Source organism: Corvus kubaryi, unplaced genomic scaffold (assembly GCF_017639235.1).
Source record: "Corvus kubaryi isolate FWS band 111438036 unplaced genomic scaffold, C.kubaryi_AGA036_p1.0 split1-131, whole genome shotgun sequence".
In the NCBI taxonomy this organism is placed as follows: Eukaryota; Metazoa; Chordata; class Aves; order Passeriformes; family Corvidae; genus Corvus; species Corvus kubaryi.
Genome location: NW_024582073.1, coordinates 23,499,859 through 23,523,709, shown reverse-complemented (window position 1 = coordinate 23,523,709; position 23,851 = coordinate 23,499,859). Strand labels below are relative to the sequence as shown.

Below are 23,851 nucleotides of genomic sequence, written 5' to 3'. Positions count from 1 at the left end.
AGCACCCCAGTAGGGCTGCAGGAGCCACTGTGATGCCAGTCTTGTCAAGTGCCACATCCTCAAAATAAGTACCTCTGACAGCCACACATGGTCACCTGAACTGCAAGGAGCCAAAGACACTTTGCAGAGCAAAACCTCTGTCAGAATAAAGTAGATTTTAAGAGCAATATATGTAGGAACTGATTGAAATTAAACAAAATTACTTCTTTGGAAATCTAATAAAGGAAATGAGACGATGGGCTTCCTTGGCTGATCAGGAATGGGGAAGGCATCAGTAAAGAGTAAGAAACTAAAGGCAGAGTGGAACTGAGTTGTGAAGCATCTTGACAGGCAGCTTCAGTTTTATGTGCTAGAATCAACTGTGAGATGGTAGGTGGAGTAAGTGGGTCAAATCAATGGACTAGCAGGATGAACTCAACAGTAGCATTCCAGATGGTTGATTTACTAAAATGGGATTAGTTAAACCCACAAAAGAGACACTTACTTCAATAAAGTATAAAATTCTGAGACACTACCTTAGATTTTTTAGCTATGAAGTAATAGCAAAATACTATTTGAAACATTTTGTTCAAAAGGAGTGAAAATGTGCACATAAACTGGTGATGTTATCCTGGAGAGTAATCTGCATGAAAAATGACCTCTGGAGTTATGGGCTTGACAGACAGGCAGGGTGGCAATAGAACCAATAATTGAGGAAAGAAGTAGCATGAGAGTGCTGAAGTTTTGTCTTCGCATTATTGAAATTAAACTGACAACAACAACAAGGAAGTGTCACAGAGAGAGGCCAGCATCCTAGACTGAAGTTTATAAAGGGTTCTTATTTGTGTACATGATAAATGGGAATATGTTATGAAAGGAAGTTGGATGCAGTCCTGTGGGAGGGAGTCTGGAAGGTGCAATCTCTCTTGATCCAAATATCCCTGTCAGCCGTTTATGAGTGGCATAAGACCATTCTTGTGGGAATCCTTGCAAATTAAAGCAGTAAAAATAGCTGGTGAACCGAGGCATAGGAAAAGAAGTGGAAGTGGGCAAACAATTTCATTTTAAAATGAAGGGCTTTGCAATATGAATGTATAAAAAAAAGAAAAAAGCATGAAATAAATTGGGTTGAAGCCATCAGGTTGAAAATATACTTGCTTTGCAAATGATGGTAAGAAGGAATTAATAGATTTCCATATTAGATCTTTTACTAAGTATACAATCAGTCATTGTTGAATATTCTGGTCAAAATCTGACAGGTTTTTTTTTGTTTCACTGTGCTACTGCAAAAATGACATAGTTCAGAGCATAGTCAATCTTCAGCAAGATTTTATTTTTAATTTCTAGATGCTCATAAGGTTACGTAAATAATTAAAACAACAGTCAAAATACATGATTATGTGAAATAGTATATTTTGGTATTTCATAAAGGCTGTGTAGAATTTTTTTTATGTTGAGAGTACACAATGGCTGTACAGTAGAGGTTTGAAATACTCTGGTAGCCAAATATTGGATGGATGGCAAAGAAAGACAAACTGAGTTCTGTTCTATGCTCATCTTTCTATCTCTGTCCTTTTTCTTGCCCTCAAATTTACTTGCCCGGGTCTCTTTATTTAACCTGTCCCAGTTCCATCTCTTCAAGTGGTTGATTCCATTACTATTGTCACTGTGCAGCAAGTCCCACTCACCTCTTTGGTCTCGTTCTGCTCACCTCAAAGTTCTTGCACATTCAGTTCCAATCTCTACTGTACCTAAATCAAATGAGAAATCTCTCTCTTCAAACTGAAGCCTACAAGAGGCAGATGCCACAGAGAAGAAAAGGTGAGACAGGCTCTCTTGTATCAGTTCGAGCTCCCAGACTGACCCAGCATGGCTTGTCCCAGGCTCACCCCGTATTGTAGTGAAAGCTCTGCTTGCCCTGGGCTGGGCATGGCAAGTGCAAACAGAATGCAGCTTACTGCTACAGTTCAAATTCACACAAAATACATGCAAATGGCTATTTTTCATCTGGCAAAATGTGCATGGATTTTCTTAAGAAAACCAGAAGCCAAAATTTGTTGACCTCTGCTGTGACTGCTGACCTCTGTATGCCACTTTGAAAATACATCCCAAGCTCTTTTCCTGCATTTGGTTAGAAACTACTTAATATTTCCAAATTGTTAGGTAAAAACCTGGAAATTTGACAACTTCCTGTCAAAAATCAGTTACATGTATGACACCAAGTGAGCTGCTCTCAATTTGTTCCTCTCAGATAACATGGGAGGTTATCCAGTAACTTCAGCAGAAGCAGAATCAATCTCTTGATTATTTTAACTTCTTAATGCATCTTTATAATTTTATTCAAATATCAGTGTTCGACCTGAGCATATTCTCTCAGTGTAGGAAATCTTGTTTCAAGCTTTTAGACAGAAATCCCCTTGAAAAACATTTGGCTGCACAGTCTGCTTCCGAGTATATTCCAGAGGGACTGCCCAAAGTCAGACACATTACCCTGTACGTACCTTGGTGTACATGAGATAAGTAGTCTGCCATCTTTATTTGTAGGAAATGATGGCATTAGATACTGCTCTCCAGAGGTATGGTTTCTCCTAGCTGTATGTGGGATTTAGCTTTACACAGCCCATTTACAGCAGCTATGGCTGCACTTCTAATCCCTGTGTGCTGCTTTGAAAAAGCACCCATCTTTCCCTGCATTTTTGTAGTTGAGGTAGATAAAGCAGATAGCATCAAATAACCACTGGGATACATTTTTCACTTGTTGCAGTTTGCAACCACTCAGTGTTTCAATATACAAATAGGTGATCAGAAAACTAGTGCTAAAGGAAAAGAAAGTGATGTTAAAGAAAGGTAAACTATTACTGTGACAGTAGTTCAGGTCTGTCTGAACCACTGTGTGTATAAAGATAGAATGTTTTTTTGGTGTGGTGGAAATGTATAAACAAACTGCTGAGTGCCAGGTAGTTGTCAGTGTTTAAAACCAAGGTGTCAAGAGAGAGCATGATCTCTACAAGGCCACTCAGGAAGCAAGAAAGACATGTTCCAATCTCAGTTCCTATCTTCCAACTCCTAGTTTATACTTCTGTATAAAAGTGGAGTTAGGAAAACTCACTCATTATTAGCCTCTTGTTTTTAGAGAAAGATGAAATAGAGAAGGATTTTTAATTATTGAATAATGGGAGATGAATAACACAGTTTCCTCTAATTAGAATGTTATGATCAGTATCAGTCTAGAGGTGTTAAACTCCATACATTTTGTTTCTGCTACATGTAAACTTTACATCATAAAAGGAATTTCTGTTTATTGTTCTCAGTGAATGATCAGACTTTATTTTCTTCCAGGAAGAAAACTACACTTTGAGTCGTAATTTAGTTTTTACAGTCTTCATGTTTATTTTATTGTAATTTACAATGTTTATAAAATAATATTGGACTTGTTTTTCACTATAACAACTATAAATAACTATAAATAAAACTATAGATTCATTAGCATATGATGGATGATTCCTAATTGCAACAAACAAGCCCTCACCTTCAATCACTAAGAATCATTATTCCCTCAAACCACCTAAAATCAAGTAAGTCCAGTTAAATTTTTTTGCTTCAATATTGTGACTTGTTCCTATTAAAACAGAATTCAATTTTAATTATCCTGAATAACACATTAACTTAAAATAATTCCTAAGTCTGTCTCAGATCTTTAAATTATTATATATCCACATTCAAATTTACATCTGTTCCTGTTGTTCTTCATTTGAATGGCCAGATTACTTCTCCTTGTTTATCTTCCTAAATGCTTTTTAATACTCCTTTTATCAGACTGATGCCATCCAGATAATATCTTCATTCTTGTGTACTAAACCCCCTTCTTTTTATTAAGCATTCTTCACTTAAATCTGTCAAAAATTATCTATATCCAAAGTGATCTTTCATCCAGTGCATGTTGTACATAAGGATATCATTTCATCAGACCATTTCTAGAAATGGACTGCATCTGTTCATTTTGAAAAAAGATTACATTTTTTACCTAACTGAAGCATCCTGAGTATTGTTCTTCCTTTTGACTGTTAGAATCAAGCTTTTGCTATGATAACAAGAGACAGATTTTAACACAGGAGTTATCATGCAATGTTTGTGCCTTTCTCTATGCAAATAACTCACTTTATTTTCAGTGGAATCATCTGCTTCAATTAGAGTTGCAGGATCAGACCCATCATATTGACCTTCCTACATACATCCCAGCTACAGAAAAGCTTATTTCTGTAAAACCAGAACTGCCACCCCAATTCACTGTTCTCCTTTATCCTTCTCATGTTGGCAGCAAGATAAGCCTGTTTATGAGCTTCCCATTTCACAAGAACATGGTGTGATTTGGCACAACTCTTCATAGTTCTCATTTGTGCTTGTTCAGCTGTGTCTCACACATGCCCACTCAACTAATTTTACTCAATTGTGAGTAAAATCCCCAAATGTCAAAAGTCATAGATTTAGTTTTAAATGTGAAGACAATGTAATGCAAGAATGATAGCTTTGGTGAACAAAAATCCTATTAAATTATAGAAGTATAATTTGTATTATTAGTTACTGACATAAATGCAGATTAGGATTTTCTAAGGAAATGATGGAATCTGAGTTTTCTGTAGTGTTCTGGGATTTAATATTAAGTACAAGGGAAAATAATGTTAACTGCACCTCTTAGTACAGCATTGGTCAGCACTGTCTGCTGAAGATGAGAAACACTAGCTTGTGACTGCGACACAGACTGTGAATAGTAGAAGGAGGATATTTTCCTACTTATATCCAAGGATCCCAGGGGTTTTTTCCCACTGACTTCAGAAAGAAAGAAGACTGGTTCTGGTGACTGATTCAAACCCTGGTGACGTCAGTAGGAATATTTTCTTTCATTTTCACAGCATTTTGATTAGACCCTTGGAGAGGACTAGCACTGATATCTGTAGCACTCTAAACTAATCAGACTGTATCTTCAAAATGTGCACATTCTGCCTAGAAGACAAGTTCACTACACACTATTGCACAGTTCTCAGGAGGTGAAAGCTATTTTATCTTTTCATCAAATATTGTCTTCTTTCTAAAATGTTTGTTTCACCTAAACTATATCCTTAGCCTGAGAAGTCTCAAACAGAGCATGGCTGATACAGCTTTCCTTTTTTCTCTCCAGAGAGAAGAGCTTTTCCTTCTCTCCTTTTTTGATCTCTCTGCCCCCTTCAAACAGGTCCCACTGTAACCAACCTTATTACGATACCCTCACGGTGGCAAAGCTTGTATTTTGCAGATATTTCTCCATTTAATTCATGCTATTTCTTGTACTAACCCATGTTGGAAGTTGTTTGTGTTCAAAGCCCTTCTTACACAGTCTCTTCTTTCCTTGAGAAAACTTGACTGATTTCCAGCTACAGCTGTGAGTCAGAGAGCAGGAAAAATTGTCCATGGAAGCAGGCTACAGGTATTAGGGTTTTCCCAAAAGGGGGAGGTAACACCAATCAGCACATAATTAGACAAGAATCACATTTTTTTCCCTGGGATCATTCAGGATTAATTCAGGCAGAATCATTTTTTTTACAACTTAAAGACTTAATAATCAGAAAAAGCTGAAATTCAATGCCATAGAGAGAACACTGTTAGATATTTGTATCTGTTCAAGGTCTATTTTGTCTTCTGATATTTTTAATATTCAATGTAACAGAAGATGATCACTACCTGTGTTACATTCACCCAAAATAATCTGGCCTTCCTTATGTTGAAGGGCTCACACATACTTGCAAACTTAGCTAACTGCTAGTTGTTCCAGAGAAATACGTGATTAAAGTATACTTGAAAAGGTAAAAAGTTGCTCTGATGGACAGAATAAATGCTCACAAATTAGTGTTTATTAATTCTTGTTGGTACCAATGCATTAGTGTGTCGCCTGGGGCAAATCTCTTACTTGCTCCATGCCGTAATTCCTGCATGTACAAAATTATATTAGCCAAAAGGAATCTCATTAAATACAATAAATGCTAGTAAAGTGTTTTGAAAACCTCATACAAAAGGTGATATAAACATACAATCTGTCATACCGTAACATTTCAGGATCACTTGACCCACTCTGAAATACATCTCACTGACATGAAGCGCAGCACAAAGCCCCACAGAAAGAATGCATTTAGGAATTAGTGCTAGAAATTACACCTATCCAACATGTTACTTTTCCAAAACCTTTATTATTTCAGATATACTGATAAACTGTAAATATCCTTGATGAAATTTGTAGAGGACACAGTGCACTTTCTATGCAGAGAGTATCCTAACTGTTTAAAAGCACTGGCTCGGGTTTGATTCACTAGATTATCTGCAGGGCTTAAACAACAACTGGCTCACCTTTGGGATTTCCCATCCAAGTGCTCCTCCTGCCCAGTCTTGTTTAGTTGATTGAGTAGTGATATCACTTCCTTAGGTGGTGACACAGCTGCAGGCTGCTCAACTATTCTTGTTTTGTACATGTAGAAACAGAACATTAGTACCTTCTGTGGCTGATTATGTTTCATGACAAGACTTTTGGCCTGTGGTCCCCAGAACTGCCAATCAGTACTGATGTTGTGAGGCACAGCTGTTCCCAGGCTGCACTTCTTGTCACCCTGTTGCTTGTCTCAAGGCCATGGAGTGGTTATGTACATTCTTGCTCAAGGTGTAAGCAAGATCAAGAACTTCTGTGTTCATCCTAACACTTTTCACTGACTTGTTAACTCAGAGCAGTAAAAGTAGAGTAAATGTAGGCAGGCAATTACATTTTTATGCCGTAGTCTCTATTGTATAGCAGATGATTTGGGCACAAATCATCTGCTATACAATAGAGACTACGGCATAAAAATGGTGTTCTGTTTTCACCTGTTTATCTACTTTTGGTCACCTCTCCAAAGTACATTTGAAAAGCACAGGTTTGCCATAGCACTTTGTATCAAAGTACACAGAGTATGAATGCAAAGATTCTAATCGAATAAAGATCTTGAAAACAACTGAAATTTTAGCTTTCTAGCAGAGACAGTTGAGAGAGTTTTTGTTAGGCTTATTTCCAAGAGGCTTGGCCAGTTTTACGATGGATTTTCTGTTTATTACCAGAGTTACTACGTTCTGCAGTTTCTCCATGAACAATGCCATTTGCTCAAGGAGAGCAATTGTTTTAGATTGAAAACATCACAATCCTGCTTTCACTGGAACGACATCCTCTCTCACCTTGCCATTCAGTTATTTAGGTTTGCTTTTGCCTTTTGTGGTGAATTCTTAGAGATCTCATATCAAATATGAGATATAGATATATTTAATCATTCAGTGGGGGCTTACATTTATGGATTTTCTTTGTTAGTTTTATGAAAGAACTTCCATAAATCTTCATCTATAAAAGGTATATTTGGAATTAACTTTGTGCCTCATAAAAACCCTCAGTGCTTAGCAAGATGGAGTCCATATTTCCCTTTTTCTTTTTTTTTTTTTTTTGCATATTTTAAGATTTTTTTCATTCTTTTTCCTCATTTCTCCTGGTGATAATGCACAAATTAGAAGGAATGAAACCTGGGTTTTGAGCAGGAGTAGTGAAAAAAATTTATGCTTGCTCTGAATGACAACCTGAGAAAATACACTTCAAATTCTTCTGCATAATTTTTTACATTTAAATACTAGAATGGCAATTTTAAAGTTTTGCCTTGTATTTGCTCAATCTCAAAGCCCTGTATACTGTCACACATCAGAAAACTCACAGAGTTCCATCCAGCAGCCTCTAATAATACCCATAAACTAGAAATTAATCACATTAGGGAAATAAAGCAATCGAGAGGGTAGAAGACAGCCTACTGGGCAAGGTGAACGTCTCATCTGATATATTATTGCAGTTCAGTTGTTCCCACACCTCAGAGCTCTGGGAGAGATCATACATCAAATGTGGACTACATGTTTTCAGAAGATGCACTTAGCCTTTTTTCTTGGCTTCTTGTCTAACCTCCTTAAATTGAAGGATCATTATTGTTTGTCATTTTCTCATAGCTCACCTGGCCATATCTCATTCATGTAATAACAAACTGTTCTGGGCCTCAGATTTTATTGCAATGTTTAAAGGTGGTTCATACTAGAAGTTTATCTCATATAGTAGCAGATATTCCATAGGTTATTTACTATGCTTGAAACTGTCTGTAAAGTTGAGGAACATTCAGACTTTTTAAAGGGATTATGGGATAGGACCCAAAAGGCACACAGTGAGCATCTGACTCTCCTGTTCTCTTGGGATACTGCATGAACATTACAAGTGACCAGGAGCATAACAGGATAAGAACGAGTGTGCATTAAAAAGAATCCTGGCGCTCACAGGTTTAGCTTAAATTAGTCATATTCTCCAAAGTTAGGTTTCAGTAGCTGATAAGAGTCTTTTCCATAGTCTCAGTCTGGCTTCTCCCCTCAGTTTAGTCTCCCTAAGTAGCATAGACTTCACTGACAAAAAAGAGGTTTCCTGAGAGAACACCAAACTCTTACTGAAACTCTCTCATACTGTTGACTAAGTGAATCATTGCTCATAGCTCAGAGACTTCAGATTTTCTTTGCATCAACTGCTGACATTCACATATCAAGGTCTTTTAATTCAATGCATATGTCAGCAGATAAAATGAACACTTAACATTGGAGAAAGTTACATTTTACTTAACAAGGGCCATTAGTTTGCTAGGACTGCCCTTATTTGATAGCATTAGAAGGGCAGCAGCCCTGCCAAAGGCACTGCTGTTCATTGTTTATGTTTTCCAGTTACTTCAAAATGATTGTACTTTTTGTACACAACTAACATTTTCTTTCCAGAATACATTAATCATTATTAATTTTGTATCTCTACAGACTCTTAATGTGACAGAAGAAAAATTTGTATTGGATACACTAGAAGGATGCACAGAATATAAATCCATATTGGATGTAGTAGTCAATGCTTTTTATGCTCAGGATGGGAGATACTGCCCAATTTCTGAGCGTAATCTCTATTTAGGTAAGTTGTCTTTACAATACCAAATGTGTTTACCACAAAACTTCAAAAAATATCATTTTACTAGTGTAGGTCTTGGTACTATATTACATTGGAAGCATTGTCATTGTGCCTAGTGCAGTGTGAAGTACAGGACTTTTTCCAATGTCCTTATGATGTGAAGTCTAAAACCTGAAATTGTTATTTAGTCTGAACTCTTACAGGTGTTAACTGGAATTTTACCTAAGAAATCAGGTAAAACGCAGGTGGAAAATAGCATCCATGTCTGGAAGAAACATCTTGGAAGCTTAACTATCCGTTTAAAAAAGGTTCTTCAGTGATTTCCTTTTATTCTCTATGCAACCCAATACCTCTGCCATTCAGATACAAAACTGTGTATGTTGCAAAGCTCTGTGTGCTGCGTTCCTCAGCACGTCTCATAGTATGCAGACACAATTGTCTCTATCCATACCTGCGTTTCTTCATTACTGACTATCACAGTGACATAAGTAGACTTCTGTCTGTCTCGGGGAGTGAAGTCAGCTATTTTCATTTTATTAGTTACTTTGTTAGAATCAGTTATGATGTAACTATATATGATAGTATGAGCTAGTTAATTAGGGTAGTTACTACTCCCAAAGTTATTTCAAGTATTGAGAAGTATGTGAAAAATTAAGTTAAAAAATATTTTACACTATTTATTTAATATACACATGCTGAGGTTAATTTATTAAGTCCTTAAGTAGGTTGGAATCACAAATACCCCGTCACTGGTTCTGTAAGTCAGATAAGTTCTGAATCTTTGTGGGTATATTTAAAAGTTAATTTAATTCAAAGCAGTTAAAAATACAAAGAAACTTATCGAATATAAATATGTCTACATTTTGTGTTTTAAAAGCTACTACATTTTATGGCAATTCTGGTTGCTTCTGTCACAATCTGAAAAAATACAGAAATCTAAATCAAACAACAAACAAAAGGGAACCTAAACTGTCAAGGATGAAATTATTAGTGTATTGAGTTTATTTTGAATGGTAATGCTTCATTGTCTTCATTTCTCCAGTGCCATGTTTTTCATTGTCTGGGGCACATAAATTATACCTTTAAGCTGAGTGTTGCTATAATTGGATTGTCAGGACTGGTCCACTCAAAAGCCTCCATTAATCACAGGCAGAGGGTAGGCACAGAAAATTTTCCTTTATCAACAAGTTGAAAGTCTAAGGTCATTGGCTTACATTGTTTTAAGCTGCTTGTGATTCCCTTTGCCAAGCTGCAATGACACTTAAATGATCAAAGCTGCTTATAAAGGCTGTTGCTATGTGTGAGCAGATTTGAATTTAATAAAGCTTGTAGGAGATAAATGTATATTCTGCTAAGACTGCTTAAATACGTTGCTGTACTAAAGCACATCAGATTGAAGCCTAAAGATACACTGAGTTGGCTGCAGCACATTGGTCAGAATTTACTGATTTTACCATTACAGTTTGGTGACAGCTAAAACACTGCACCGTAAGTGAAGCTTGATTGATCAAAGTGAGTGTGGACAAATGAAAGCTGATACAGGAGCCCATGAACTCTACAGGTCTACTAAAATTTCACAGTACTGACTGTGCTTCTTCCTGTATCATAGAACAGAATCATAAATCCTCTAAGATCATTGAACTGTGTACTAGCCATAGAGGGTGCATGTAAAACTTGATTTTATTCCAATTCAGAATAAAAACAAAGGTCACAACATTTTAGGCAAAATGGTCACTTGGAAAAAAAGCAAAATAAATACTAGAAATATTAAATTTTATGTTTAAATTTTTTGTTATCTCTAATGTTGTTATGTATGATAAACAATGAATTTGTAACAGAAGAGTAAGAGCTGTCTTCTCCAAAAACATTAATAGCAGAGTATGTTGAAAAATTCACTATCAAAATTGTTTAAAATTAAGGTAACAGTCTAAATCCTAGAGTATGTTGAGTATAGGGTATAGGTTTATTAGAACTGCCTGCTGCATTTTAAATGTATGTATCTTTTGATAGTTATCTGTTATCTAGCTACTTTTCAACTAGAAGAGATTGGTCTTCAGCACTTCAGCAGAATTGTGAAATCTTTGGACACTGCAAAAATGCAAAAGGTAACCAAAGTACAAAAATTTTTTTTAAATAATTATCTGTTCATTGTGTGTGATTAATCAGATGAGTTTTCTCAACTTTGAGAATAATTTACATGAAAAAATGAGTGTTATTTTCTGTTGAAATTCAGAAATTAAATTAGTATTTTGTTACCACAAAACCCTTCAATTTCTTTACTTACAGCATGATTTTCATATTCAGTCAAAGATCAATTTAAAATGTATTTTATATAATTTGAAAAGTTAGAATAATCACACAATTTATAGTTTGTCATTTACAGTTGTCCCTCTAAATGGCACAATCACTCTTGCCTCTACTCACAGTCTTTCTTTGACTTTAGACAGATTTTTTTCTATATGCAGTGAATCTATTGAAACTTGCAGTTCCTGCTGTTTAGTGTTCTTCTTCCCCCTGAATAACCCACTGCCACTTTCATTATCAAGCCTATTGTGCTTCCATCACTTTTTCTCCTTCCCTAAAAGCACTGGCTGGCTTGGAGCTATGTATGTATCAATTGCCCCAGTACAGCATGCAACTGACCAAACCACTGCTGCCAAATAAAAAGTGGGACAACAAAATTCTGCCTTCCTGTCCTTTTCTGGAGTAATGAATTTGGGGTTTGCTCCACTATTTGTTTGCTATTTTTCATTATAACTGTAGAAATATAAATATCCTCTGCTTCTCTTTCAAAATGAAAGTACTAATTATCTTAACAGCTATGTTATAAAAGAGGAGCAGAGGGATAAACTGAGCAGCAATACCTTCTCATAAGCTCTGTTTTCTCAGGAAAATGGGCTAAAAATTAAATCACTGATGACACAGCATCTGTAACCTTTGATCATCCAGATGTTTCACAGAATAGTCCAAACACATTGAATAACAAAGATGGAATTAAAGATAGGCAAATTTTAATAATTAATACTCAAAAGACTAAGGTTTATCCTTGTAGTGATTACTTTGAATGTTCATGTGGATGGCAGTGCCTCTTTAATGAGTAGAGTTGCTTTGCAGTATATAGGGAGAGAGTAGGTTAGGTTGTCTGGTTTTAGATGGACTTACTATGGAATGCTTATTATTAATTCCATTCAGAGACAAAAATTATGTATTTCATTAACAGTTGGAAAAAACAGAGGAGTGGCTGGAAGAATTACCATAATCTGGTAGACAGACAAATCACTCTGTCTAAAATGCTCTCCCAGCCCCTTCTTTGGTAAACATCTTAGACACGAGCTACTGGATTGGATGCATCTTGAGCTCATTCAGCTAGCAACACAATTTTCCCACTTCATGCCAGTTATCTCTTGTTGGTTCTATTCATCTAGCATTATATGGCTTAAGCATCAGTGCCCTGATGTTCTGGTTTAGATAATGTCTCCTTCCTTACCTGGAATAACTCTTTTCTGATAGGGAAGTGCTGCATATTCCAATGGTGTGCACCTGCTATCATTGTAGCAGGTGTAACTTGGTTTGTTTAAGTATCTTACCAGATCCTCAGCACCATGGCACCTAGTTTTTCTTCTCTTGCATTAGAACAGTTTCTTTGTCTCCAAAGTGATGCTAGATTAAATCATTGCACCTGCAGCAGAGGATTTAGAAGCAGCATTTTGTCCCCCCAGCAACAGAGATAAAACAGCAGGAGGCAGATCTGCAGCCCTAGCAACAAAAGTTATCAGAAATTTGGGATCAGGATGTTGACCTCTAGATTTTGCCTGATGACTATTGTGTCTGTGTTTAGTTAAGACACTGACAAAATATTCACATATATTTACCTAGGACAGATTTACTTTAATTAAAAAATAAATTTAGCACATCACAATCTGAGTGGAATTTTCTTCATCATGCAGATGAACCTCATTCAAATGAATAGTCTTCAAGTGAATGAGGTTGGCCTGTGTGAGATTTAAGACCTTTCTCATAAAGACCTGTATGATGGAATCCATTCAACTCAAAGTCACAGTGTTTCTCTACGTCTGAAGAACGTTCAAATATTTTCATTTAGGCAGAGTAACAATGGTACCTCACTTACACATGTTCATCTGCTTGAACAGAAAATCACAAGCTCTCATTCTGTAATATTAAGAATAAATGCGAAAAATATTTATGGTGATATAATTACAGAACCATAGGATAAAACACAATCTTGTAACTTTAGTGTGATTATCCTTTTAAGAAAGTAGCCATGCCTTGCTAGCTCAAATCTATTTTTGTATTCTATCGTTCAACATACTATTCTTCCATATTTATTTTAAAATTTAAGGATTTGTGTGTTAGAGAAAATACACTGTTGAAATAAAAAGTTGAAGTAAACAGCTTTGTAATTTCTGAATTGCCTTGTAAAAAACACAAAATACATAGTGTTTTCTTTCTAGCAGTTAAGAATCTGTTGTTTCTGTTTCATGTTTTGATTGCTTCTAAAAGCAGTTCTAAGGAACTGAAATCTTTGGAGGAATATCACTGCATAAGGACTGGGCATTGTATAGCTTTTATGATGAGGTGGGAATTGCAGGACAAAATCAGCCTCATGGTGGATGGTGGGTAAAACCAGTCCAGGTTGGGTCAATAATGTTTCCAGGCAGTGCCTGATCTGTATGGAGAAACAGAACATGCTGTTTCCTGAAGTTACTTCCTTAACTCAAGAGTCAAAAGCTTATATTGCGAATATAAGCATTTCAACTCTGCAAATGCCTGCATGGGTGTGAAGATAATACGAGATGAGGAAATTTCCCATTTTTCATTTGTTTTCTAGGCATCTGTACGATCCCACTGTGTAAAAGTGCATTAAGAATATTATGTTCAAATTCTCAAAAGTAAGGTATTAATTCAGCCCACCTGTAAAAATGCATTACAAAACAGTCTTTAATTATACACACTTATGTTACTACAGCCAGAGTATACATTAAAATATAAACATGGGTACAATTCATTGCTGGTGTAATTCCACCACTTCCAGAAGGGAAATAAATCTTGGTTATCATGCTCTGTGAGTCATGAAACTTTTTGAATGTTCAGGGCAGAGAAGTAAGCAGAATAATGCTGTTGCCAAAATGACTACCAGTGACTTTGCTAAGGAGACAGAGCCTGGTAACATCCAAATAGAAATCTGAGAGAAGCTCCATTTTGCTGCTTTAAAAGCAATGACTGCTGATATTGGGTTTTCCACCTGTGTCAAATGTGGCCAAAGAGAAAACAGAATCCCCAGAATTGCTAGGGATTTTTCCTAGCAATTCCATTCACAAAACACAAAAGTTTCTGTTGTCAAAAAAAAAAAAAAATATAAAAGTATGGCTTCATGAGTCTTATTATGCCAATGTTCGCCATCTGTAATAGGGATTATCAAAACTAAGATTGTGGACTTTGGTTCAGGCACACTCCAGTCAGAAATTATGTCCAATCATCCTGCATTGCCATCTGCAATCCCTGCAGTGCCTGGATGACCATTCCAGGGCTGCATTCCAAGAATTCTCTAGTCTGATGTATATTGTGGCATATCCTTACTCTAGCATTTCTCTGGGGACTGTGAGTAAAACAGTACAAAAATATACATCACAGTGTTGACATCTTTTAATGGGAATATGCCAATTAATTATATTTCAATAAAAGAAGAAGCCACATTGTATAGCATTTACTATAGTTTTCAGCAATTCTCTCTGCCCGGTTCCCAGGGAGCTGAAAAGAATTGAATTAATTCAGGTGCAGTGCCACTTTAGGCATCACCTGACATGTTTCTGGGTTTCATGGGTTATCCAGTTATAGGTAACCAGAAGTCCACCTTGGGTATATTAGACTCTGAAACTCTATTGTAAAATTATACTAAAATCAGTGTATTCCAGTAGTAATTAATTCTGAATAAAACTTTCATTTTACAGTGTTTGAAGCAAATTAAAGATGAATCGACACATCTCTATGTTGTAGCCTCTAGTTTATTTTTTTTGCCACAAAAATTTTTTTTAGTATCTATTAGTTTTTTACAAAATAGAGCTAAAAGACATGGGCTTATTAGTCCACCAACTAATAAGAACCTAAAAATACTGAGCATCTATGGTTGTAATTACAAAATAAAATACAAACAAGTTCTTCACCGGTGTTTGTAGTGAAAGCAACTATCTTCTTGTAGTTATATACACCATGTCTTCAACATTCATATTTAAAAGAAACCACTTATTATTAGTTTCTTAGATTCTTCTTCAATGTCTTGCATCTGAACACATGGATAAAAGATGAATGGAGTCACTTCTATGACTCAGTGTATGTAAAAGAGAACTGGATTGATCCGCTGCTGAGGTAAGTAGTATTTAAGTAGCCTCTGGCTACCTCAAAGTTTAAAAGCTGGGGAAAACTTCCCCTGAAAGTTCACATTTCTGTTAAAGTGTTTCTTCTATTGAAGTCACTCAGAACCCTTCTTGTCTACACAAGTCTTTAGCAAGCCCTTTTACTTACCTAGAGGCAACGTTCTCTCTCAGAAAAGTACTTTCACAGCTGTTGTATGTTTGCTCCCTAATGCCCCTGAATAGGTAAAACATCATACTCTGAAAAAAAGTAAAACAGAAGGTTCAAATTATCTTAGAGTCATGCCTCTTCACTCACTTCAACATCTGTATGACATTAAGCATTTGAAAAAATCTTTGACTTCCCTGAGTTTGGCTTTATGCACAGACTTGTTTATACTGATGGTCATAAAATCCCTTCTGAGAAAATCAGATAAGCATATGAGCAAGTCTTCTAAAACTATTATTTATTTACATAGTTACAGCATCATATAACAGCTTAATTGCTCTGAGGTGTATCCACTCATTGGTTAGGTGGTGATATGGTAGCAACTGTACCCTTGCCAAACTGGAACATTTTCATGTGGAGAAACAGTAGCTCTGCAGCCTACTGGGTCCCTTTTTACTCTCATTTTTATCCAGAACAGATAAATTACACCAATGTGGCTACAGTCACATATCCTTCTCAATGAAGTATAGATTAACCCAGAAGATGGTAAACAATGTTAGACAAAAATCTGCTACAAACAATGTCAGCAGAAATGGAGTTTGCATCTGGTTCTGCCATATCGAAGTACCTAGAATTAATCCTTTCACACTGCATAGTTTATTTTCACTTTAGCAAATGTATAACATAGATTTGGCTTGCACTACTCTGAATTCTGCTGAGTTCTACAGGCACCACAAGGATGTATTTGAAGTCAGAATTTGACTCAAAATATTCCACTGTAGTGATTATAGTTATAGCAAATGCTTACAATAATATAAAGATACAGATAGAGAGGTATAGAGATATACATCCATACCCACACAGTTCTTGCACATACACATTCATGCAGGCTGATGCTTAGGCCACTACTTGTTTCATTAGCACCAAGCTTATTGGAGCTGTCCTTCACAGTCAGTTACACTCAGTGCAATGAATCCACGTTTTGCCTCGAAGTGGCAAATGTAAATTACACAAGAATGTTAAAGACCAGATTTGGTTACCGGGTTTGAAACATCCTTCAGGGGTCTGAAGATGCAGTGATGAATTTAGTCAGTTCAGTAGCTGAAATTCTTTTAAATGTGTCTTTGTATTCCTCTTTCTAATATCAGTGAGTTTAATATAAAGGGTCTTAGTTATTTTAGTGGAGCTTCATTATTTGCATAAGTTACTTGCAAGCCTTACCCTGTAATGACAGTACTACCTAAGGTAACAGTCATATAAAGAACTTACTGTAAATTTGCATTGTCATCTGCTTTTTAAGTTCTGGGAAAGATCCATTGCATGTGTAATGCATAAGGATAGAACATATATAGAGGAAGAATAACTGGCTGTCACTGTAATTAGACTGTGATACCCTGTTTGTGTTTTACCTTTAATCTGCATCTTCCCGTCAATGCTTAAAAGAAGTCTGAACTTTGATGCAAGCCCAAATCCAAACACAGAAATCAAAATCTTCTTGGCTGCCCCTAAGGCTCACTGAGGGTTCATTTTAGAATTCACCAAACTCCTTTCATCTACTTTTTAATTAGAATTGCCTGTGTTTAAGACTGATCTGCATGTGCTCTGTTGGTACATGTGGCAGCACTCAGACCACTGTTCATAGTCTCTTCATGTAAGTATGTTAAGTGTGTCATTAATCTATGACAGCTGCTTTTCTGACTCCTAATCTGGTCCTGCCACAAAATGAACTGGCAAGATAGTTGCTTATTCTGTAAAAACTGTGGCTATTTCATCACTAGTAATCTGAATGGATAGCATCTCTCAAGAGGTGAAATAACACAGTGTAGCTAAATCCTGAGTACAGAGTCATAGGTCAGTTTTATTAAAATTGAATGGCACAAAGTATTACAGAATTTGCACCAATGACAACCTCATATACCGTGTGTAAGTTTGCATGAAAGAGAAAAACAAAATAAAATTGAAGAATTTGGTTTTATTTGAAGGTGGCAGCCAAAAGTGAAGCAACTGACTGAAAAACTCCCAGATAAATTAAGTAATCATACCACCACTGTCAAGACTTCAAGAGTCACTCAGCCAAAGGAATTTAATTTGACTGTACCCAAACCACGTGCCATTCCTCTACCTCCACCAGCACCTCTGCCAGTACTGGCAAAAAGACAACCTGTAAGTTCATTTATTTTTTAAAAGATACTAAATATCTTGTATGCTTGTGCACAAAATCTTGGTAGTTAAAAATATCTTTAAAGCAGTTATAGGAAATCTACAAACTTTGACAGATTGAAAAGGACTTTGGCAATTATCTATGTTACTAAAGGCCAGCTTTCTTAAAAAAACAACAGCAAACTAATTATTTTCATTTCAGTGAATGTTGTGTAAGCAATTTATAAGCTAACCAGAGAAAAGGTAAAGGTTGGTTCCTGTAGTCGTTTTTTGACTTGCAGAAGTAGAACTACAAAATGGGTATAAATTGATGACAGCATTGATACGAGTGTTCCTGATAGTCCTCAGCTTAGGATGTTTGCTATGGATAATGCACTGAAGGAGGTAAGAAAAGGACAAGCAAATAAAAAAGTTTCATAAATTTAGGTTTTTTTGTAGATGAATTCTCATTAAAATAAATGGAGAAACAGTTTCACTGGAAGTGAGATGGACTCCAGGTTTGCAGCTCCTCCTTGAAGGTGGAATTTTATTTCTGTTTGTCTTAATGCTGAATCTTTAAAATTAAGGTTTTTCAGTTGAAATTCATTGTTCATGTAAAAATGAGACTAGATTTGTCTTTGAAATGCAAAGTTATTTTACTTATTGTCTCAGATTGTGATTTAGTTACACTGGTACAAATCAGAGACCCACAACTGGTGTTATCTCACTGGGGTAAAGCAAACACCATTTGGGATCAAGCTGCTAGGACTAACTTAATAAAGACTGCAAAATCATCTGTATTTAAATGCAGTGGGAAGTGAGCTTAGAAGTCATAGATTTGGGCATTATCTGCCACCTTGTATTAGCACTTCAGGTTTTAAATAATACATATGTTGAATGCTCTTAGAAACCATTTACACCTTAGGATGGCAGAGCAATTTAATGGTAGTGTGTTATACTGTTAATGGGATTTTACATTGAAACAGCTTAATACCAGGCTCTGAAAAACTGCATTTAATAACTACTTAATCAGTATAGGAATGAGTCATGTTGCTGTCATTTCAGAACTTTATGCTGTGCAGTCCCTCTTAGAATAAATTTGCTTTAATGCAGATGCAATTTAGTGAACTTTAGTGAAGTTCGTTTGTGTTGTTTGGATTATACTAAATTTGGTTTACATTCTGGCCAGGTTTGCAAATTTAAAGCTTGTGTGAATCTAAAGCCATTAGTGTAGTAGTGGCTTGTCTTCTACTCATGTCTGTACCTCTCTCAGCAAATTAAGCTGCACTTTAATTTGCCGCATTGTTACCAGAATCACCAATTTACAGCTTGAAATGAACAGAGACTGAAAAGACAGCTCAGGTGGCAAGAAACAGTCAGTAAGGTGAGAGCCAGCCATAGGTGTGGCTCCTGTACGGTGGAGGGTTGTCTGTAATTCAGAGGAATGCACAGAAATAAAGCTCTTCCAGATTACATCCTGTAATCTTCTGCAGAAACATTCTCATCCATTTTCTCGCTAAGGTGTTCATTTTATGAGATACCCATTTTTTACTCATGGTTTTCATGCACCTGTCAAAGGACTTGTCATGTGGTTGATCAGCAGGGACTATTGTAGTCACTACCCACAGTTACTGCTCGACATTGGAACAGCTGTACAGAACTATATGGAGGCATCTGGATTTTGAGCAATAAGTTATTGCATCCCTGTGGTGCAGTTAGCTCATTCTGATTAACAGGATTGTAATTTTAGGTATTTCTTTCTATTATTATTTTATTCTAGGCATTTCTTTCCAAGTAAGATGAGATGTGTCACATACATTGGGTTCAGGAGCTGGCATGGCACTGCTGTCCCGTGTGCTGAACACACGTGCCCTTCACAGGGGAGGGCTGGACTTGGGTTATTGCAGAAAGCAGGGTAGTTGTCTTGGTGACAACAATGATGAGATGGGATTCCCCACTGGCCTTGGCCGTGGAGTAACATCAGCCTAGAAGCTTAGAATAATAATTCATCATCATAAACATTCATCAAAAATGGGGGTCACTAAGCAAAAAGGAAAAACATTTTAATTTTGAGATTTAATAATGAAACAATTCACTCCAAATATTTGGTCTAAAGGTTATAAACTTGTGTCTCCACTGGCCTTGGCACACATGCACATGGATGCAGACACAAGAGTGCCCATGCACAAATTCATAAATACAATTTTACAAGGAAAAATGAATGCTTTACCTTGAAATTTGCAAAGGAAACAAATGGAGACAGGTGCATAAACCTGATAACATACAAAATTATTTCCACATTCAACTTTCTAGGATACTGTGGCCTAGAGTAACAAAATCCATTCTTTTAATATCAGCGCTATACTAAAATAATAAGATTATACAATTACTTTATTGTTAGATTTCCTGTAAACCAGTCGTATATTGAAAAAAAAAAGGCTGCCCTGGAATGTTGTTGTAACACCATTCAGCCAAATTTAATGTATTTGTTAGATGTTTTCTCTATTATTTCAGCTGTGCTTCAGTGTTTAAAATAATTAAATGGGTCATTTGGCCAATACAGATGATTTTGTTTGCAAATATACAGACCAAACAATGTATTTGTGATCTTATCTATAAAAATAGAAACCCATAATATGATAGCATTGCATTAGCTTGCCCTTGTCCATCTTATGCCAGTAATTTTAAAAAATAGAAGAGTGATGAGTACCAAAGTTCAAAGTGATTATTCATTTTGTTCTTCCTTAAACTTCTTGTGGTACCTACTTCCTAAATAAACCTGTGGTTAAGGGATGTCACACAGACTATGTGAGGCTGACCATGGCCTGGGCAGGGAAAGTGAAGTTGCTGTCTCTTATTCCCAACCCCCTTTTTTCACATTAAGTAGGTACAGTTTGGCCTTTTTTGATCTCTCTGTTGCTGTAATTTACAATTTACTTATAGTGACCTTTTATCCTCTTCCAACAAATGGGTATTTGCTATATTGTCTGTCTTTCTGCTCGGTACTCATCCCCATGGGCTAAATCACAAGGCAAAGAATGTTTTTGAAACAGCTGATTGAAAAGGCTCCTCCTTAAATTACTTGAAATAAGCATAGCAGTTTCTGAGGAAAGATTCTCAGCTTACTCTGGCAGATGAGTGCAGTTTTGCAGGTAAAGCACATGAGTAGGAAGAAGAGTGAAATAAACTGATACTCACTGCCTGTGGAACCCTCTGCAAATCTTCTGGGCTTTAATTTCTCCATCCATAAATGCGTAATAAAAATTCTTAGATACTGCTGGGAAATACTTTCACTTCTACTTCACTTTAAAAGCTCACAAAAATACTCAAGCAGTGTTGCAAGTGCATTTAATTGCTAGGTTCTTCTGTTTGTGCATTTGTTTTACCTGTAGATAAAGATTTCACATAGCAAAGGCAGTGTAAAGTCCATCAGATTCATGATTTTTTGAAAGTATAGTTCATTACATAGTTCAATAAAGTTAGATGGGATTCCCATGTTCCCTGAACTGACCTCCAGTACAATACAGAATATATACTTTCCCCATTAATTCTGTAACTTCTAGTGGATCTAGCACATTTTTAGCAACATAAATATTTAGGCAGATGTCCAGTAAACTGTCAGACTATCTCACCCACATAGGAGGGAGACGTCCATTCTTTTTTTGGAGCTTACTCTGGGCTAAATTTATTGCTCAAGCGAATACAGAAATCTCCCCAAAGTCCCTAGTGTCCTGCTGATCCCATTGAGAGCCAGTTACGTCCTGGTCATTTTAGCTGATGTGTGATTGCTTTCCCAAATCTTTGACTAATGCTAGGATGACCCTCTGAGTCTTCTATCTCCAAACATTTAATCCACACCTGCAATGGTTTTCCCTTACAAGGACATTAGGACAGCCACGGTAAACCGGAGCAAAGGCCCATTTTGCCCAGTATATTTTTTCCATCAGTGCTTAAACACTGATGTCTGGGAATACCAGAGAGATGGGACATCTGCTGCTTTTCTCCAACTGCCTTCTCAGGGCCCCACCATTTCAGCTCAAAGACCTCCTAGCTACAATAAAGTTCTCGGGTGTTTATTAAACTTCAAAGGATTTCTCTTCCCTGAACTTCTTTGGAGTCTGTAACTTGTTGCTACTACCACACACAGTGCCAGAGAGCTCCACAGCTTAACTTTATTCAGCTGCCCTATCTGGCTGTTGTTGCTGTGAAACTTAAATTTATGAAATACCAAACAGAACTGTTCCCATTCTGGCAACATTTTTCTCCCTTTGATAGGGCCTATAGGATTTATTACTGCTTTAGCCTTTCTTGTACTAGTTCCAAATTTCTTTCTCTCTGGTCTTTTGACCAGGGGTTATATTATATTGAACAGGACTGAAAAGCTGGGTAGTCCTAACTAATTGGAATCTGTCCCTGCCTTCTAGAGTGGCACTAATAGAAAAGAATCAATATTTTAAAAAATTACTGCTGCTGTTCTATGGTAAAAATGAATGAGCTTTTTCTCCCTGCAAGAATGTGTCACATGGAATGTTTTATATCTCATATTCTAGAGATTTTTCTCTCTTAATATAGGTTCCTCCAAGCATCTATAAGCCTCCAAAGGAAAAAAAGCAATTAGAGGAAATCAAAACAAAAAATATCCAGAAAGCAAAAGTAAGCGTATTTTGTTCTTGTTCTATTACTTCCTTTCTTCTAAACTGGTTCTTCTGTATTGCTTCATCTTCACAAATCTTAGAACTTTATCTGAAACATACCTGCTTTTGTACCTAAACAGCTCATGGCTTTTCCTCTAGAGTTATGAAGTTTGTATTCTCTACTCTGTTTTAGCACCCTTTTCCTATCTTCTTTATTTTATTATTAATTGTCTGAGACAAGGTCCACCTTTTACTCACTATATAAGTACCATAAGAGAAGTTTTGCAAGCAGCCATGTAAAGTAGCAGAAACATGATTACTTTCTTTTCTTCACAATAGTTCTTCTAGTCCCACAGGAGATGTGAATACTTAAGGTATTCATTTATTAAGGCTTCAAATTACAAAATAAGTTCAATACTTCGGTTTTTTCTGTAGTAAATGAAAAATAACCACATGTTATTCACTGTTTTAAAATACCAGCAGATTCTGACTTCTTTTATGTGCAGACTTCATACTCTTACATACTCTTCATACGTTCCTTTCAGCAGACTGAGAGAGTGGGAAGTCATCCTGGTTTGTAAAGAAACAGAGTACATGGTCCATGTGTTAAGACAGCAGGAGAAGGGAGGGCCTGGAAAATACAAACAGATCTAGCTATTTGATCCAAACTTTGACATGAATCTTGTTCAATGAGGTAGCTCATAGTTAAAGCAGATTGTTGTCATCTTCTCCTTGGAAAAGAATTAATTAAATGTCCATTTCCACTTTCTTTCCCCTTCCCCACACTGCAGTCACCATATCCAATCAAATAATAGTACAAACTTGATAAAAGGTATGCCATGTGACACCTTTTTATCAGCACTGTCCCACCCTCATTCTGAAAATGCCTGACTCTAGTTTTCACCAGCCAGGACAAGTTCATTCATTACTGTTCTGGGCTCTCCTCATGTCCATGTGAGAGGGGCATTGGAATATATTCCTAAACTATAGTGAAAGCTTTAATGTGTGACAGATTCTAGGAGGATAAACTTTGCATTCCTTTTGGTGGCCCATCACATTACCTATGCTTGATATTTCATTAGAAAACAATACACCATTATTTTTTATCCTTTTATCGTTTCCATATTGTGGAAAAAGCACGTCTATTTGTCTGTGTGCTTATTTGCATGTTAAAAACTTCCTAGAAAAACTGGGAAAGAAAAGCCAAATATCACAATGCCTATACCATCAAAAATTTATGACAACTGTAAAATCACTTAACAACCAGCTACATTCTTCAGTAAAGAAATTGCATTAATACAAGAAATAAAGGAAAACACCCACAGAAATTATAACTGCAATAACAGCAGTTTTTGTCATTTCTGGAATGTTATTAAAGGAATCCAAAGCATTCACAAAGGTCAATTCCCTGGACTGTTTGCTAAGCAAGCTGAAATGATGGGTCCTAGCAGAAATATGCATGAAAAATGCCGTTTGTTTCAGAGCATTTTTGTGGAAGCTGTAGCTGTAATTGTAAGAACCACGTCCGAGCATCTGTGTGGAGTGAGAACAC

General features: G+C 36.3%; 1 protein-coding gene and 1 long non-coding RNA gene across 2 annotated transcripts in view; one reads left to right on the top strand and one right to left on the bottom strand.

Moving 5' to 3' along the window:
- Positions 1–23,851, top strand: part of CFAP99 (cilia and flagella associated protein 99) — a 51,642-nt gene that overhangs the window by 5,086 nt on the left and 22,705 nt on the right. Inside the window, exons 3-7 of the mRNA XM_042053583.1 lie at positions 8,848–8,992; positions 11,000–11,094; positions 15,261–15,373; positions 17,509–17,689; positions 22,238–22,318. Coding sequence (XP_041909517.1) covers positions 8,848–8,992; positions 11,000–11,094; positions 15,261–15,373; positions 17,509–17,689; positions 22,238–22,318 — 615 coding nt within the window. The remainder of the gene's footprint in view (positions 1–8,847; positions 8,993–10,999; positions 11,095–15,260; positions 15,374–17,508; positions 17,690–22,237; positions 22,319–23,851) is intronic.
- On the bottom strand, positions 15,341–22,924 carry LOC121676709. Its single transcript, XR_006020545.1, has 3 exons — positions 22,825–22,924; positions 20,864–21,051; positions 15,341–15,618 (listed from the first exon to the last, which is right to left on the bottom strand). It is a non-coding gene; the product is annotated as an uncharacterized LOC121676709 (long non-coding RNA).